This window comes from Melanerpes formicivorus, unplaced genomic scaffold (assembly GCF_026170545.1).
Source record: "Melanerpes formicivorus ecotype bairdi unplaced genomic scaffold, bMelFor1.0.p_v2 SCAF_121, whole genome shotgun sequence".
NCBI lineage: Eukaryota > Metazoa > Chordata > Aves > Piciformes > Picidae > Melanerpes > Melanerpes formicivorus.
In genome coordinates this window covers 927,225-943,892 of record NW_027142473.1, presented here as the reverse complement: position 1 = coordinate 943,892, position 16,668 = coordinate 927,225, and the positions used below count along the sequence as shown (strand labels likewise).

The 16,668-nt window shown below is 54.0% G+C and overlaps 2 protein-coding genes across 2 annotated transcripts; both read left to right on the top strand.

Annotated features, from left to right (window-relative positions):
- Positions 1-1,192: 1,192 nt before the first annotated feature.
- On the top strand, positions 1,193-1,510 carry LOC137456330 (feather beta keratin-like). The gene has a single exon (XM_068167663.1). The coding sequence runs from the start codon at positions 1,193-1,195 to the stop codon at positions 1,508-1,510; it is 318 nt and encodes a 105-aa protein (XP_068023764.1).
- Positions 1,511-9,839: 8,329 nt separating this feature from the next.
- On the top strand, positions 9,840-10,187 carry LOC137456302 (feather beta keratin-like). The gene has a single exon (XM_068167625.1). The coding sequence runs from the start codon at positions 9,855-9,857 to the stop codon at positions 10,170-10,172; it is 318 nt and encodes a 105-aa protein (XP_068023726.1). The 5' UTR covers positions 9,840-9,854; the 3' UTR covers positions 10,173-10,187.
- Positions 10,188-16,668: the final 6,481 nt, after the last annotated feature.

Below are 16,668 nucleotides of genomic sequence, written 5' to 3'. Positions count from 1 at the left end.
CCAACAGTCTTGTTCTGGCTCTTTGGTGCAATGGGCAACACCTTGACAAATGTCCATTCAGCTGGGCCAACCAGGACTGCTGGGAAAGAATGGAAAGTGTCTTGGGGAGCTCCTCCACCAGCTCCCTCAGTAGCCTTGCCTGCCTCCATCCAGCCCCACAGACCTGGCTGTGTCTCACTGGTGCTCCTTACTGACCATTTCCCCTTGGAGAAGACAAAGGCACTTCTGCTGTGCAGAAGCAGGAGCAATCCTACTTGGCTTTGCCCTCTCTCATTGTCTCCCTTCAGAAGCTCACAAAGCCCTTGGAGTCCTCCTGGGTTCCCTGCTTTGGCATCCACAGGTCAAGAAGTCTTCTCTTGAGGAGCTCCAGCCCAAGCTCTCTGTGCAGCCAGCCTGCCCTACCCCAATGCCTTCTCTTTCTCCAGGAAGTGGTCAAGAAGCCTGTGCACATGGCACTTTGGGACGTGCTTTAATGCCCATGGTGGGGCTAGGTCAATGGTTGCACTTGATGCTCTTAGAGGTCCTTTCCAATCCAAACAATTCTCTGATTCTGGAACTCGATGACCTGCTGCTGAGCCACCCAGAGGTCCTGCTTGAAGGATGTCTGCTCATGCCTGCTCATCCTGGACTCCTGTGCCCTTCAGGACGGCCTCCCAAGATCCTTTGTCAAGCAGGTTACTAAACAAGGCCAAGTGTGTCCTCTGCAACTCCAGGGTGGCAGAGCTGCTGACCTCACTGCTTACTCCTCTCAGAACAGAAGGCTCCACATTGAGGAACCGCTGTGCCCAAGACAGCCTCCAGGCTCCAGCTCACACCCAGCTCCTTCTTTGCTCACAAACAACAGGGCCAGAGGAGCCGTTGCAGGGCCGCCAGGAAATGAGACCCCTGGCCACAAGGCACCCACAAACCACAGCACCCCAGTGCCACGCCGTGACCTCACTGCTGACACCCCACCTCTGCTGGGCTGGGCTCACCTCTGCTGACAGCCCTGCCAGCATAAAGCCGGCCCAGCGCCTCTCTCCCTCACAGACGCCTCCTGACGCCTTCTCCTGCGCTCTGCTCCCACCACCAGGTCAGCCTTCAGCCCCTCACCCTCCTTCTCCTGCCCCAGTGGCCATCTCTCTCACACCCCCGAGCCCCTGTGCTTCCTCCACACCCTCACTCTCTTCCAGGGACCCTCCACCCCACACCCATGGCCTGCTACGACCGCTGCCGCCCCTGCGGACCCACCCCGCTGGCCAACAGCTGCAACGAGCCCTGCGTCTTGCAGTGCCAGGACTCCCGCGTCTTCATCCAGCCTTCCCCCGTGCTGGTCACCCTGCCAGGACCCATCCTCACCTCCTTCCCCCAGAGCACCGCCGTCGGATCCTCCTCAGGGGCTGCCCTGGGCACCGAGCTCAACGCCCAGGGAATGCCCATCTCCTCCGGCACCTTCGGCAACGGCTACGGCTACGGCTTTGCTGGCCTGGGCTATGGCTGTGGCGCCGCAAGAGGCTGCTTCCCCTGCTGAGGACCCTGCACACCCCCCCTGACACCACACACAGGCTGCAACAGCTCCTGCAACACAAGCCCCTGGCCTCGCGCTCGCCCTGCTTGCCCCTCACACTGCCTCCTTTCCTGTGCCTTGCTGCTCCTGCCTCTGCCCTCTGCTTTGCCCTCAATAAACTTCTCCTGTAGACCAGACCCACATGCCTCCTCTGCCTTTGTTTCCTAAGCCTCTGCCAGCGTCACTGTGGTCAATATCTGAGCTCAAGAGGCCATGAGAGTGTGTGCCAAATGTGCCACAATGTGTTTCTTAGGTGTTCTGTCCTGAACAGCAGCTCCACAGGACAACACAGCAGGGCTGACATGAGGATACTAAAGCTCTTCCCTTGCCCATAGAGATGCCTGGCCTCAGACCACTGACACAGCCTGTGCTGTCTCCTCTGTAGAACCCTCCTACTCTCATGCTGTAGAACATTCTGACTCCTGTTGGTATTGTCTGCAGACATACAGACGGTGCCCTCAATGCCTGCACTCTGAAAAGCATAGACTTACCAAAGAGCTTAGCCTCCATTTCTGAGCTCTGCAGAACACCACTTGTCAGCAGCCACCACCTGGAATCACCTCCATCCATCAACACCCTTTGGGCCCAGCCATGCTGCCAGTTTGTTACCCAGTGCAGAGGAGACATGTCTAAGGCAGCAACAGCCTGGTTCTCTGTAAGGGTGCTGTGGGTAATGGTGTCAGAGGCTCAGGATCTCAGGGAGTCATAGGACTAGGAGGAATGGAATGAAGCTGGAGGTGGGAGGATTTAGGCTGGACATGAGGAGGAAGTTCTTCACTATCAGAGTGGTGAAACCCTGCAATTGGCTGTCCAGGGAGGTGGTTGAGGCCCCATCCCTGGAGGTGTTTAAGGCCAGGCTGGATGAGGCTCTGGCCAGGCTCACCTAGTGTGGAGTGTCCCTGGCCATGGCAAGGGGATTGGAACTAGATGATCCTTGTGGTCCCTTCCACATTCCATTCTGGCTGTCCTCTTATGTAGATGATTCAGAAGTCCAAAAACTAGGAAAGAGGAAAACAGGAAACAGTTTGTCTCTCCACAGACAAAGCGAAGAAAAGGAGCAGGGACTCTCAGGTGACTCAGGGCTCTCAGGGTTCTCAGGCCTCGTGCACCGTAGACTCCTCATGGGTTCTTCCTTTGGGCACAATGTAGCTGCACAACACTCTGAAAATAAACTCTCTCAGCTAAAGTTAAATTTCTTTGTAGAACACACAGAATTTCACCATTCTCTTGCATTACCCAGCAAGTGTGACCAGGACCTTCAGCTGAAACCACCCCTTGGAGAGGTTTAGCCTCTCCTGAGGGAGAAAATACCCAAACAGTTTTACCGAACAGATTCTTCTCTCTAACAACAGGAACTCTAACACCTTCTTCTTTCTGTAGCAGATCTGAGTGTGCAGGCCCAGCTCGATTCACTGAACCTCTACTATTTACCAGCCAGGTTGCTTGTGCTAAATGTTTTTCCCAGTTTTTCAAAGATCCACCCCCCATGGCTTTAAGAGTGGTCTTCAACAAACCGTTGTAGCGTTCAATCTTCCCTGAAGCTGGTGCAGAGTAGGGAATATGGAATATCCACTCAATACTGTGCTCTTTTGCCCAGTTCTTCACAAGGTTGTTCTTGAAATGAGTTCCGTTGTCTGGCTCAATCCTCTCTGGAGCTCCGTGTCTCCACAGGATCTGTCTCTCCAGACCGAGAATGGTGTTGCATGCAGTTGCATGTGGAACTGGATAAGTTTCCAACCATCCAGTGTTTGCCTCTACCATAGTAAGCACGTACTGCTTACCAGAACAAGAACGTGGTAGAGTGATGTAGTCAATCTGCCAAGTTTCACCATACTTGTACTTGGACCATCTGTCACCATACCACAAGGGCTTAATTCACTTTGCCTGCTTAATAGCAGCACACATGTCACAGTCATGGATGACTTGTGTGATAGCATCCATGGAAATGTCTATGGATCTGTCACGAGCCCATTGGTATGTGGCATCTCTGCCTTGATGTCCTGATGAATCATGAGCCCACTGAGCTAAGAATATCTCACCTCGGTGTTTCCAGTCAAGATCAAGATTAGAGTCCATGTCTACTTGAGAAACTCTTGCAGCTAGATCTGCCTGATGGTTGTGTTGTTGTTCCTCAGTAGCTTTGCTCTTAGGAATGTGAGCATCGATGTGTCTCACTTTCACTGGAATTCTCTCAACTCAATCAGCAATGTCTTGCCACAGGTCAGCTGCCAAGCTCAGAGAGAGAAACAGCAGCGGTTTAGACTCAAAACCGTGCACTTTGGCCCAGTTCTTTACGAGGTTGTTTTTGAAATGAGGGCAATGAGGCTGGTGAGAGGCCTTAAGCACAGCCCTGTGAGGAGAGGCTGAGGGAGCTGCGGTTGTTTAGCCTGGAGTAGAGGAGTCTCAGGGGTGACCTCATTGCACTCTACAACTACCTGAAGAGAGGTTGTAGCCAGGAGGGGCTTAGTCTCTTCTCCCAGGCAACTAGCACCAGAACAAGAGGACACAGTCTCAAGCTGCGCCAGGGGAAGTTTAGGCTGGAGGTGAGGAGAAAGTTCTTCACCAAGAGAGTCATTTGCCATTAGAATGTGCTGCCCAGGGAGGTGGTGGAGTCACCATCCCTGGAGGTGTTTAAGAGGGGATTGGATGTGGCACTTGGTGCCATGGCCTAGTCATGAGGTCTGCGGTGACAGGTTGGACTTGATGATGTTTGAGGTCTCTTCCAACCTTGGTGATACTGTGATACTGTGTTCAGGCTGGAGAAGAGGAGGCTGAGGGAGACCTCCTTGCTCTCTACAGCTCCCTGCAGGGAGGTTGGAGTGAGGAGGGGGCACAGCCTCTGTTCCTTTGTGGCAAGGGACAGGAGCAGAGGCAATGGTTCCAAGCTGCCCCAGGGGAGGCTCAGGCTGAATCTCAGGAAATCTTTCTGCCCTGGAAGGGATCTCAGAGATTGGCAGAGGCTGCCCAGGGCAGTGCTGCAGTGCCCATCCCTGGGGGTGTTCCAGCAGCCTGTGGAGCTGGTGCTTAGGGACATGGTTTGGTGCTGAGCCTGCAGTGCTGGGTGGAGGGTTGCCTGAATGAGCTTGGAGGTCTCTTCCAACCAGATGTGTTCTGTGATTCTGTGATGTTCTTGAAGGCCTTTTCCAAATCACAGGAGCCTGTGGTCCTATGATTCAGCAGTACACCTCCCATGCAGCGCCCCTGCCACAAAGAAAAGTTCTAGCAGGATAGCTGCTGTTCCATATCTGCAGACAGAAAGGGCAGCAGGGCTGTTGCCAGAGTTTGCTGTGCCCTGGGCCAACCAGCAGTGACAGCCCTCCCTAGTGAGGTCATCAACAGCAGGGACTGCTTGTGTGGCAGCCACAGGTGAGCAGAGAGCACAGGGGAGGCATGGGGGCATGCACCCCCACAAGGCTGTTTCTTGGGAGGTCTTTTCCTATGCTCAGCCCTGCAAGTTCCATGAACTCCAGGTGAGAGCTCCACAGCTTCAACAGCATTTGGACTTTTAAAAAGCAAGGAGGGGAAGAAAGTGCCCAGTGGGGCTCCTCCACTGCAGCACAGACCCACAGCTGGAAAATGGCATAGCCTTTAATTAGCCTGTCCTGGTGTGAGCTAGGCCAGAGCTAACTCTGGTCAGGGGTTTGCCTTCTCATCTCAGTCCCTGCTCAGAGAGGCACTTTCTGCAGCTCAGGGCAGGCTGCTTCCAGCCGTGCTAACACTCAGTGCTTAGACTTAGTACCAAGGGTTGGTGTGCAGAGCAAGGTCACTACTACATCTTGTGGACTGCAGTGGGGGTGCAGAGTCAGAAGACACACCTGCCGGGAGGAGGGGACAGTTCAGACGACCCTACACTGACCCACAGGGGATTCAGGGTAAGAGGGATCACCAGGGTCAGGTTCTTTCTCTCCTCTTCTTCCATGGGCAGTGTCTGAGGGGCACTCTTGTCCATTCTGCCTTTGATTCCAACCCATGAGTTCCTGAATTCAGTTCCAGAATCTAGCTCCCGCTGAACCCAGTTCCTATCTGCTGCTGAGTCCAGTCTGGCACTTATGCCACAGCGTCAGTGGAGGTGGTGACTGATTGCAGTCAGGGGTTGGGTTGGATATTGGTTTGTATCTATTTGCATCTATTTCATGTTATTGTTCTTATTTGCACCCCAGCTGGTTTAGCTTCTTTCCCATCAGACTCTCTCCATTACTCACTTTCTTTTCCCTTTGGGAAGGCAGAGGCTTTCCTGCCCTGTCACTCATTCAGTGGCTGGCCCAGCCCTGATCCTTTATGTAACCTTTCTCATATTCCTCCTCATTCCTGCTGTGATTTGCACTTCCACTTGGGACCTCATCTGTTCATGATCAGTTTGTGTTCTTTGGACTCATGTCACAGATCAGCCATGCTGGCAAACTCCAGGCAAGGCTGCTCTCATCTTTCTCCAGCTTTTCTTCATACCACAGCCATTCTCATCCCTCAGGAAGAACTTCCTCAGCCTCTCCACCCACCACCCCAAAGCGTGCTGAGGACTGGGAAGGAGAAGGGCACATAGAATCATAGAATTGTTAGGGTGGGAAGGGACTTCAAGGCTCAGCCAGTTCCAACCCCCCCTACTATGGGCAGGGACACCTCACACTACAGCAGGTTGCTCACAGCCACATCCAGCCTGGCTTCAAAAACCTTCAGGCGTGAGGCTTCCACCACCTCCCTGGGCAACCTGTGCCAGGCTCTCACCACCCTCATGGGGAACAACTTCTTCTTAACATCCAATCTGAATCTCTGCATTTCAAATTTTACTTCATCCCCCCCAAGTCCTATCACTCCCTGACACTCTGAAAAGTCCCTCCCCAGCTTTCTTATAGCCCCCTTAAGATGCTGGAAGGCCAGAAGCCAAAGTAGTAGAGGTTGTGGAGGGGCACAGTGTCAGCAGATGGTGGCAATGCCCTGTGTGCACCCAGCAGGTGCTGCCAGCTGCTGGGGTTTGCCCTGCTCCCCCCCGGCCTCGCCCGCCCCTGCACAGCTGCCTGCAGCTCTCATGTCATAGACACCCAGGGAGCTCCATCACTTCATCCTGAAGCTGTGCCAACTGGCTAAGCAGGTCAAAAACCTGCTCACACCCACAGTTAGTATTGCCCCCTGTTGCCTGTTGTGGTGGGTTGAAGTTTCCACTCCCCCAGTATTATCTTTGCCAGATCAACTCAGTCAGAAGCAAATGAAGCTGTATTTACAAGCAAGAACTACACTCTACAGTGGAATGCAATGAATGTGTACAACATAGCCAGGAGTTACAATATTCTACAGATATTTACAATTACCAAACAACACAAACCCCCTCTGGTCAAAAAGACCAGGGAAGCTGTCCCACTGCCCCCCCTAACCCCTGTCCCACATGAGAAAGGGAGCAGAGAGAAAGCAGGGGTTAGACTTAACTAAACAGCTCAGCCAAGGCCAGCTGACAAGCAGGTGAGTCTCTCCCAAGCGAAGCAAAAACATCAGAGATCAGGAAAGAAGAGAGAATTGTTATGGTACAGACTGTCTCGTTCTAGATATTTATCCAATGAATCTGTTTTGAATAATCTTTTGTTTTCCTTTTTACACCCAACAGTGATTTATTTATATTTTTCTACTTCTCTGCTCAAAATCTGTAACTAAATTTTAAAGGCATAGCCTAAACCCCCCACAATCCACCCCTGCTGAACAGTTCCACTGGCTGCTAATACTATGCTCACCCTGCTTGCCCCTCACACTGCCTCCCTTCCCCTTGCTGCTCCTGCCTCTGCCCTCTGCTTTGCCCTCAATAAACTTCTCCTGCAGACCAGACCCACATGCCTCCTCTGCCTTTCTTCTCCCAGGCCTCTGCCAGTTTCACAGGGGACAATGTCTCGGCTCAAGAGGCCATGGGGGTGGGTGGGAAAAGGGCCAGAAGACCTCTCATAGGAAGGAGTGACCATTATTACCTCTAGACACTCTAGTCTACCACCTGGACTCTTCCAGAATGGGCCACAAGTCCACCACTTGCTCACAGTCTTCAAGCACTCTCCTGCACACCCTTCCAATGAGTTCAGCCTGCTGCAGGGACACTTGTCTGAATCTCCTCCCACCAGCCAGGCTGGACAAGCCCAACTTTCTCAGCTTGGCCTCATCTTCTTGGCCTCCTCTGGATCCATTCCAACACCTCCATGTCCTTCCTGGCCTGGGCGCCCCACAGCTCAACCCCACACTGCAGCTGAGGTCTCATGACAGTTGAGTAACCATGGAGCATCACCTCCCTTGACCTGCTGCTCATGCAGCATCTCGTCCCTCCAGCCTGTCAGCCATACCACACAGCTTGCTGTCATCCACAGACTTGCTGAGGGTGCCTTGATCCCATGTCACCAACAAAGACCTTAATTAATCCTGCTCCCAAGGTGCACCTCTGAGGGACACCACTCATTACTGGTCTCCACTTGTACATCAAACCTTGGACCACAACTCTTTGAGTGTGAGCATCCAGACTATTCCTTATCCACCAACCTGTCCACCCAGCAAGCCCACAGCTCTTCAGTTGAGAGACTTGGCTGTTGTGCAGGACACTAACAAACACTTTGCACACGTCCAGCTAGGTGACATCAGGTGCTCTGCCCTTACCCACCAACACTCCAACCCTCTTGCAGAAGGCCACCAAATTTGTCCGGCACACTGAGACCTTCTTGAAGCCATGCTGGTTGTCACTGAGCACCTCTCTGTTCTCTGCTCATCCTGCCACAGTCTCCAGCAAAATCTTCTCCATGCTCTTGCTGGGCGCAGGGGTGACACTATCAGGCCTGTGGTCAAGTTCAGACTTCCCCTTTAGCCTCCTCACATGGCCATCACCTGCTGCCATCTGGCTGCTGGACACTCCTTCACATTACCCCAGGGATGGATGAGGATGTCCAACACTGGGCCCCATGGATACAAGTTCTGGGCTACACCACTTGAGACTTGCCCCAGCCAGATTTTAGGGCACTCATCAGAAGCCTCTGGGCCCAGAGCTTAAGCACTTTGCAATCCAACTCACTGGCCACTTATACAGCATGCTCCTGGCCAGCTTCTATAGGAGCATGCACTGCAGAAACTGTCACAGCTTTACAAAGGACAACATCAGCCACAGGTCTCTGTCCATCCACAAAGCCACTCAGTTCAATGGAGAACACATGGAGGATGGCCAAGGAGAGTTTCCCTTCTAGAATCCAGGTGGACAACTCCCCATCCCCTTCTTGGATTTCAGGAGCCTGGCAGAGCCACTTTCCAGGAGGATTTTCTGGAGAACCTGCCCTAGAGACAACGTCAGGCTCACCAGGGTCTAATATCTCAGATCTTCCTACTGAAGGCTCAAACACAGGAGGGCTCTGACATTTCTCACACTCCTCAAGAATAGCTCCAAGGCACCATGGCCATCCCAGGCTAAGGCACAGTGGCCTCCCAAGGTCACCAGTTAGCTCCCTCAGCATTTCTGCCCACACCCAGTCCCACACAACCCCTTCCCAACTCCCTTCACCTTGCTCAGCATCCAGCACTGCTTCTGTGACAAACACCCTGGAAATGCTCACCTGGGGTCATAGGCATTGTCCAACACTTGGCAGGAAGCCCCAGCACCAGGGCCCAGACTCTGCAGCCACATGTTCCCTGTTCAGCTAGGCTGATCTTATTCAGAACCTGCTTCTCTTTAGGAACATGGGAACAGTCTGCATTTGAATCCACATGACTTCCAAAGGAAATGCTACTGGCCCTTCTGGGCACTTTTGACCTTCATGTCTGACTCCAAAGGGACTCTTGTACACCAAGCACCTCTAAAGGCCATAATCTGTGTTCTGAAGTGCAGGGTGGCAGAGCTGCTGACCTCACTGCTTACTCCTCTTAGAACAGAAGGCTCCACCATTGAGGAACCGCTGTGCTCAAGACGGCCTCCAGGCTCCAGCTCACACCCAGCTCCTTCTTTGCCCACAAACAACAGGGCCAGAGGAGCCATTGCAGGGCTGCCAGGAAATGAGACCCCCGGCCACAAGGCACCCACAAACCACAGCACCCCAGTGCCACGCCATGACCTCACTGCTGACACCCCACCTCTGCTGGGCTGGGCTCACCTCTGCTGACAGCCCTGCCAGCATAAAGCCGGCCCAGTGCCTCTCTCCCTCACAGACGCCTCCTGACGCCTTCTCCTGTGCTCTGCTCCCTCCACCAGGTCAGCCTCCAGCCCCTCACCCTCCTTCTCCTGCCCCAGTGGCCATCTCTCTCACACCCCCAAGCCCCTGCGCTCCCTCCACACCCGCTCTCTCTTCCAGGGCCCCTTCACCCCACACCCATGGCCTGCTACGACCGCTGCCGCCCCTGCGGACCCACCCCGCTGGCCAACAGCTGCAACGAGCCCTGCGTCAGGCAGTGCCAGGACTCCCGCGTCTTCATCCAGCCTTCCCCCGTGCTGGTCACCCTGCCAGGACCCATCCTTACCTCCTTCCCCCAGAGCACTGCCGTCGGATCCTCCTCAGGGGCTGCCCTGGGCACCGAGCTCAACGCCCAGGGAGTGCCCATCTCCTCCGGCGCCTTCGGCAATGGCTACGGCTACGGCTTGGCTGGCCTGGGCTATGGCTGCGGTGCCGCAAGAGGCTGCTACCCCTGCTGAGGGCCCTGCACACCCCCCTTGACACCACACACAGCCTGCAACAGCTCCTGCAACACAAGCCCCTGGCCTCATGCTCGCCCTGCTTGCCCCTCACACCGCCTCCCTTCCTGTGCCTTGCTGCTCCTGCCTCTGCCCTCTGCTTTGCCCTCAATAAACTTCTCCTGCAGACCAGACCCACATGCCTCCTCTGCCTTTCTTCTCCCAGGCCTCTGCCAGCCTCACAGGAGACAATGTCTGAGCTCAAGGGGCTATGAGAGTGTGTGCAAAAAATCCACAATGTCTCTCTTTGGTGTTCTGCCCTGAACAACAGCTCCACAGGACAACACAGCAGGGCTGACATGAGGACACTAAATCTCTTCCCTTGCCCATAGAGATGCCTGGCCTCAGACCATCAATGCAGCCTGTGCTGACCCCTCTGTAGAACCCTCCTACTCTCATGCTGGTCAACGTTCCTACTCATGTTGGTGTTGTCTGTAGACACACAGAGGGTGTCCTCAATGCCTGCACTCTGAAAAGCATGGAGATACCAAAGAGCTCTGCCCCCATGTGTGAGCTCTGAAGAACACCACTTGTCAGCAGCCACCACCTGGAATCAACTCCATCCATCACCACGTTTTGGGCCCGGCCATGCTGCCAGTTTGTTACCCAGTGCAGAGGAGACATGTCCAAGGCAGCAACAGCCTGGTTCTCTGTAAGGGTGCTGTGGGTAACGGTGTCAGAGACTTTGCTGAAATTCAGATGAAAACCATCCCCAGCTGCTCCCTTTTTCACTCTGTGGATCACTTTCTCACACATAGCATCCTGTCACCCATGCAGGACTTGACTTTCAAGATGCCTTGCTGAACGGGGCCTGATCTCCTCCTTCTTCTCCACATTGCCTTCCATAAAGTTCTCCTGCACACCAGCCTTAGGTGTCTGCTCTGCCTTTCTTTTACCAAGTCTCTGCCAGCCTCAGCCACCACAAAGCCATTCCCCATTACAAGAGGGATATGGACATGCTGGAAGGTGTCCAGAGAAGGGCCACGAGGATGAGCAGAGGGCTGGAGCAACTCTCCTATGAGGAGAGACTGAAGGAGTTGGAGCTGTTCAGTCTGGAGAAGAGAAGGCTCCGATGTGACCCAATTGTGGCCTTCCAGTATCTGAAGCCAGCCTATAAGAAGGCTGGGGACGGACCTCTCAGGATCTGAGGGAGTAATACGACTAGGAGGAATGGAATGAAGCTGGAGGTGGGGAGATTCAGGCTGGACATGAGGAGGAAGTTCTTCACCATCAGAGTGGTGAAGCCCTGGAATGGGTTGTCCAGGGAGGTGTGTAATGGGTTGGGGCAGACCCCCCTCCCCACCACGCGCAGAAATAACGACTCAGACAAAGGGATTGCAAAAGTGATGAAAAGTTTAAATAGAACGGTGAGTGCGTGCAAAGAGCTAGAAACACAGTGACAAGAGGAAACCCCAAAACAGACCCAGAGAGATCCCATCCCCACCTGGGGGTGCACCCAAACCCCCAGGGCTCCTCCTTCCCCCCCGTCCACTGCTAGGCTAGTCTCAGCTGGCCAGATCTGAGACTGCCCATCCCCCTGTGGCCTTGGGCCGAACCAGGACCATGGCCGGGAGATCTCTCCCCCAGTTACCGGGTGGCGAGGAGGAAGGAAAGAGGAAGTGCCAGACCCCGCCGTAAAACTTATAGTGGTGCAAGGGATCATGGTAGGAAATAACCTAATTTCCTGTGTCCTCCCACTGGGCTGGACTTCTGGACACAGGAAACACCCCTGTAGCAGAGGACACCCAGCCCAAACTACGACAGAGGTGGTTGAGGCCCCATCCCTGGAGGTGTTTAAGGCCAGGCTGGATGAGGCTCTGGCCAGCCTGATCTAGTGTGGTGTGTCCCTGCCCATGGCAAGGGGGCTGGAACTAGATGGTCCTTGTGGTCCCTTCCAACCCTGACTGATACTATGATACTAAGTTCACAGTCCATTCTGGCTGTCCTCTGATGTAGATGATTCAGAAGTCAAACACCAGGAAACAGGAAAACAGAAAACAGTTTGTCTCTCCACAGACAAAGCGAAGAAAAGGAGCAGGGACTCTCAGGTGACTCAGGGCTCTTAGGGTTCTCAGGGTTCATGCACCGTAGACTCCTCATGGATTCTTCCTTTGGGCACGATGTAGCTGTACGACACTCTGAAATTAAACTCTCTCAGCTAAAGTTAAATTTCTTTGTGGAACACACAGAATTTCACCATTCTCTTGCATTACCCAGCAAGTGTGACCAGGACCTTCAGCTGAAACCACCCCTTGGAGAGGTTTAGCCTCTCCTGAGGGAGAAAATACCCAAACAGTTTTACCGAACAGATTCTTCTCTCTACAACAGGAACTCTATCACCTTCTACTTTCTGTAGCAGATCTGAGTGTGCAGGCCCAGCTCGATTCACTGAACCTCTACTATTTACCAGCCAGGTTGCTTGTGCTAAATGTTTTTCCCTGGGTAGCAGCCCTCAAGAACCAAGGGGTCTAGGCTGGTTGGAGCTACTTCAAACAGGAGCTCTTGAAGGCACAGGAACTGGCAGTTCCCATGAGCCGAAAGATGAGCCCAGGGGAAGGCTCTGGGCCTGGATGAGCAAGCATCTCCTGGAGGAGTTAAGGGGAAAAAAGAGGCTGTATCACCTTTGGGAGGAGGGGAAGGCTTCTCCTGATATATTTAATGATGCTGTCAGATTATGCAGAAGAAAAATTGGAGAGGCAAAGACCCAGTTGGAACTGAAGCTGAACACCTCTGCGAAAGATAACCAAGAGCATTGTTACAAATATATTAACACTAAAAAGAAGGGCAAAAAGAACCTGCACTCCTTATTGGACCTGGAGGGGAACACTGTGACTGAAGAGGAGGACAAGGCTGAGGTCCTGAACACCTTCTTTGCCTCAATGTTTAACAACAAGGCAGGAGGAGTTCAGGATGAGTGGCCTCCTGAGCTGGGTGATGGGGTCAGGGAGCAGTGTAATGCCCCGGAAATCCATGAGGAATTAGTTCGGGAGCTGCTGAGCCACTTGGACGCTCACAAGTCCATGGGACCGGATGGGATCCATCCTAGGGTGCTGAGAGAGCTGGCAGATGAGCTGCCAAGCTGCTCTCCATCATTTTCCTCCAGTCCTGGCTCACTGGTGAGCTCCCAGATGACTGGAAACTGGCCAATGTGGTCCCCATCCACAAGAAGGGTTGGATGGAGGAACCTGGAAACTCCAGGCCTGGCAGCCTGACCTCAGTGCCAGGGAAAATGGTGGAGCAGATTATCCTGGCGGCAATGACTGTGCACCTGAAGGGTGGCCAAGAGCTCAGGTCCAGCCAGCATGGGTTTAGGAGGGGCAGGTCCTGCCTCTCCAACCTGATCTCCTTCTATGCCCAGGTGACTGCCTGGGGGATGTGGGGCAGGCTGTGGATGTGGCCTACCTGGACTTCAGCAATGCCTCAGACACCATCCCCCACAGCAAACTGCTGTCTAAACTGTCAGCCCCTGGCTTGGACAGCAGCACTCTGAGCTGGGTTAGGAACTGGCTGGAAGCTGAGCCCAGGAAGTGGTGGTGAATGGTGCCACATCGAGCTGGCAGCTAGGCCCCAGTGGTGCCCCCCAGGGATCAGTGCTGGGCCCCATCCTCTTTAATATCTTCATTGATGATCTGGATGAGGGGATTGAGTTGAGTCAGTCATCAGCAAATGTGCAGATGACACCAAGTTGGGAGTGGATGTTGGTCAGTTAGAGAGCTGAAGGGTTCTGCAGAGGGACCTCGACCAACTGGACAGATGGGCTGAGTCCAATAGGATGGCATTCAACAAATCCAAGAGCCAGGTGCTGCAGTTTGGCCTCAACAATGCCATCCAGAGCTACAGGCTGGGGTCAGAGTGGCTGGAGAGCATCCAGGCAGAAAGGGACCTGGGGGTGCTGATTGACAGCTGCCTAAACATGAGCCAGCAGTGTGCCCAGGGGTCCAAGAAGGCCAATGGCATCCTGGCCTGCATTAAGAATAGTGTGGCCAGCAGCAGCAGGGAAGTCATTGTGCCCCTGTACTCAGTATTGGTGAGACCACACCTTGAGTACTGTGTCCAGTTCTGGGCCCCTCTGTTTAAAAAGGACATTGAGAGACTTGAAGGTGTCCAGAGAAGGGCACTAAGGCTGGTGAGAGGCCTTGAGCACAGCCCTGTGAGGAGAGGCTGAGGGAGCTGGGATTGTTTAGCCAGGAGTAGAGGAGGCTAAGGGGAGACCTCATTGCACTCTACAACTACCTGAAGAGAGGTTGTAGCCAGGAAGGGGTTTGTCTCTTCTCCCAGGCAACCAGCACCAGAACAAGAGGACACAGTCTCAAGCGGTGCCAGGGGAAGTTTAGGCTGGAGGTGAGGAGAAAGTTCTTCACCAAGAGAGTCATTTGCCATTAGAATGTGCTGCCCAGGGAGGTGGTGGAGTCCCCATCCCTGGAGGTGTTCGAGAGGGGATTGGATGTGGCACTCGGTGCCATGGTCCAGTCATGAGGTCTTGGGTGATAGGTTGGACTTGATGATCTTTGAGGCCTCTTCCAACCTTGGTGATACTGTGATACTGTGTTCAGGCTGGAGAAGAGGAGGCTGAGGGAGACCTGCTTGCTCTCCTCAGCTCCCTGCAGGGAGGTTGGAGTGAGGAGGGGGCACAGCCTCTGTTCCTTTGTGGCAAGGGACAGAAGCAGAGGCAATAGTTCCAAGCTGCAGCAGGGGAGGCTCAGGCTGCATCTCAGGAAATCTTTCTGCCCTGGAAGGGATCTCAGAGATTGGCAGAGGCTGACCAGGGCAGTGCTGCAGTGCCCATCCCTGGGGGTGTTCCAGCAGCCTGTGGAGCTGATGCTTAGGGCTATGGTTCGGTGCTGAGCCTGCAGCGCTGAGTGGAGGGTTGGCCTGGATGAGCTTGGAGGACTCTTCCAACCAGATGTGTTCTGTGATTCTGTGCTGTTCTTAAAGGCCTTTTCCAAATCACAGGAGCCTGTGGTCCTATGATTCAGCAGTACACCTCCCATACAGCGCCTCTGCCACAAACAAAAGCTCTAGCAGGATAGCTGCTGTTCCGTATCTGCAGACAGAAAGGGCAGCAGGGCTGTTGCCAGAGTTTGCTGTGCCCTGGGCCAACCAGCAGTGACAGCCCTCCCTAGTGAAGTCATCAACAGCAGGGACTGCTTGTGTGGCAGCCACAGGTGAGCAGAGAGCACAGGGGAGGCATGGGGGCATGCACCCCCACAAGGCTGTTTCTTGGGAGGTCTTTTCCTATGCTCAGCCCTGCAAGTTCCATGAACTCCAGGTGAGAGCTCCACAGCTTCAACAGCATTTGGACTTTTAAAAAGCAAGGAGGGGAAGAAAGTGCCCAGTGGGGCTCCTCCACTGCAGCACAGACCCACAGCTGGAAAATGGCATAGCCTTTAATTAGCCTATCCTGGTGTGAGCTAGGCCAGAGCCAATTCTGGTCAGGGGTTTGCCTTCTCAGCTCAATCCCTGCTCAGAGAGGCACTTTCCAGGAGGATTTTCTGGAGAACCTGCCCTAGAGACAACGTGAAGCTCACCAGGGTCTAATATCTCAGATCTTCCTACTGAAGCCTCAAACACAGGAGGGCTCTGACATTTCTCACACTCTTCAAAAATAGCTCCAAGGCACCATGGCCATCCCAGGCTAAGGCACAGTGGCCTCCCAAGGTCAGCAGTCAGCTCCCTCAGCATTTCTGCCCACACCCAGTCCCACACCACTCCTTCCCACCTCCCGTCATCTTCTCCAGCATCCAGCGCGGCTTGTCTGACAGCCTGGAAATGCTCACCTGGGCTCATAGCCATTGTCCAACCCTTTGAAGGAAGCCCCAGCACCAGGGCCTGGACTCTAGGGAGAAACACCAGGCCTACACACAGGCTCAGCTTCACCTGAGCCTGGCTAAGTCACATGTTCTATGTTCAGCTAGGCTGCTCTTATTCAGAACCTTCTCTTTGGAAGATGGGGACAGTCTGTAATTGAATCCATATGACTTCCAATGGAAAGGCTGCTCACCCTACTGGGCGCTTTTGATCTTTATGTCTGACACCAAGAGACTCAGAAGGCCATAATCTGTATTCTGAAAGTGCAGGGAGGCAGAGCTGCTGACCTCACTGCTTACTCCTCTCAGAACAGAAGGCTCCACCATTGAGGAACCACTGTGCCCAAGACGGCCTCCAGGCTCCAGCTCACACCCAGCTCCTTCTTTGCTCACAAACAACAGGGCCAGAGGAGCCATTGCAGGGCTGCCAGGAAATGAGACCCCCGGCCACAAGGCACCCACAAACCACAGCACCCCAGTGCCACGCCGTGACCTCACTGCTGACACCCCACCTCTGCTGGGCTGGGCTCACCTCTGCTGACAGCCCTGCCAGCATAAAGCCGGCCCAGCGCCTCTCTCCCTCACAGACGCCTCCTGACGCCTTCTCCTGTGCTCTGCTCCCTCCACCAGGTCAGCCTCCAGCCCCTCAC

What these genes read in the sequence shown, in the direction of transcription:
- LOC137456330 (XM_068167663.1), top strand. Translation starts at nt 1,193, where the DNA reads ATGGCCTGCTACGACCGCTGCCGCCCCTGCGGACCCACCCCGCTGGCC.
- LOC137456302 (XM_068167625.1), top strand. Translation starts at nt 9,855, where the DNA reads ATGGCCTGCTACGACCGCTGCCGCCCCTGCGGACCCACCCCGCTGGCC.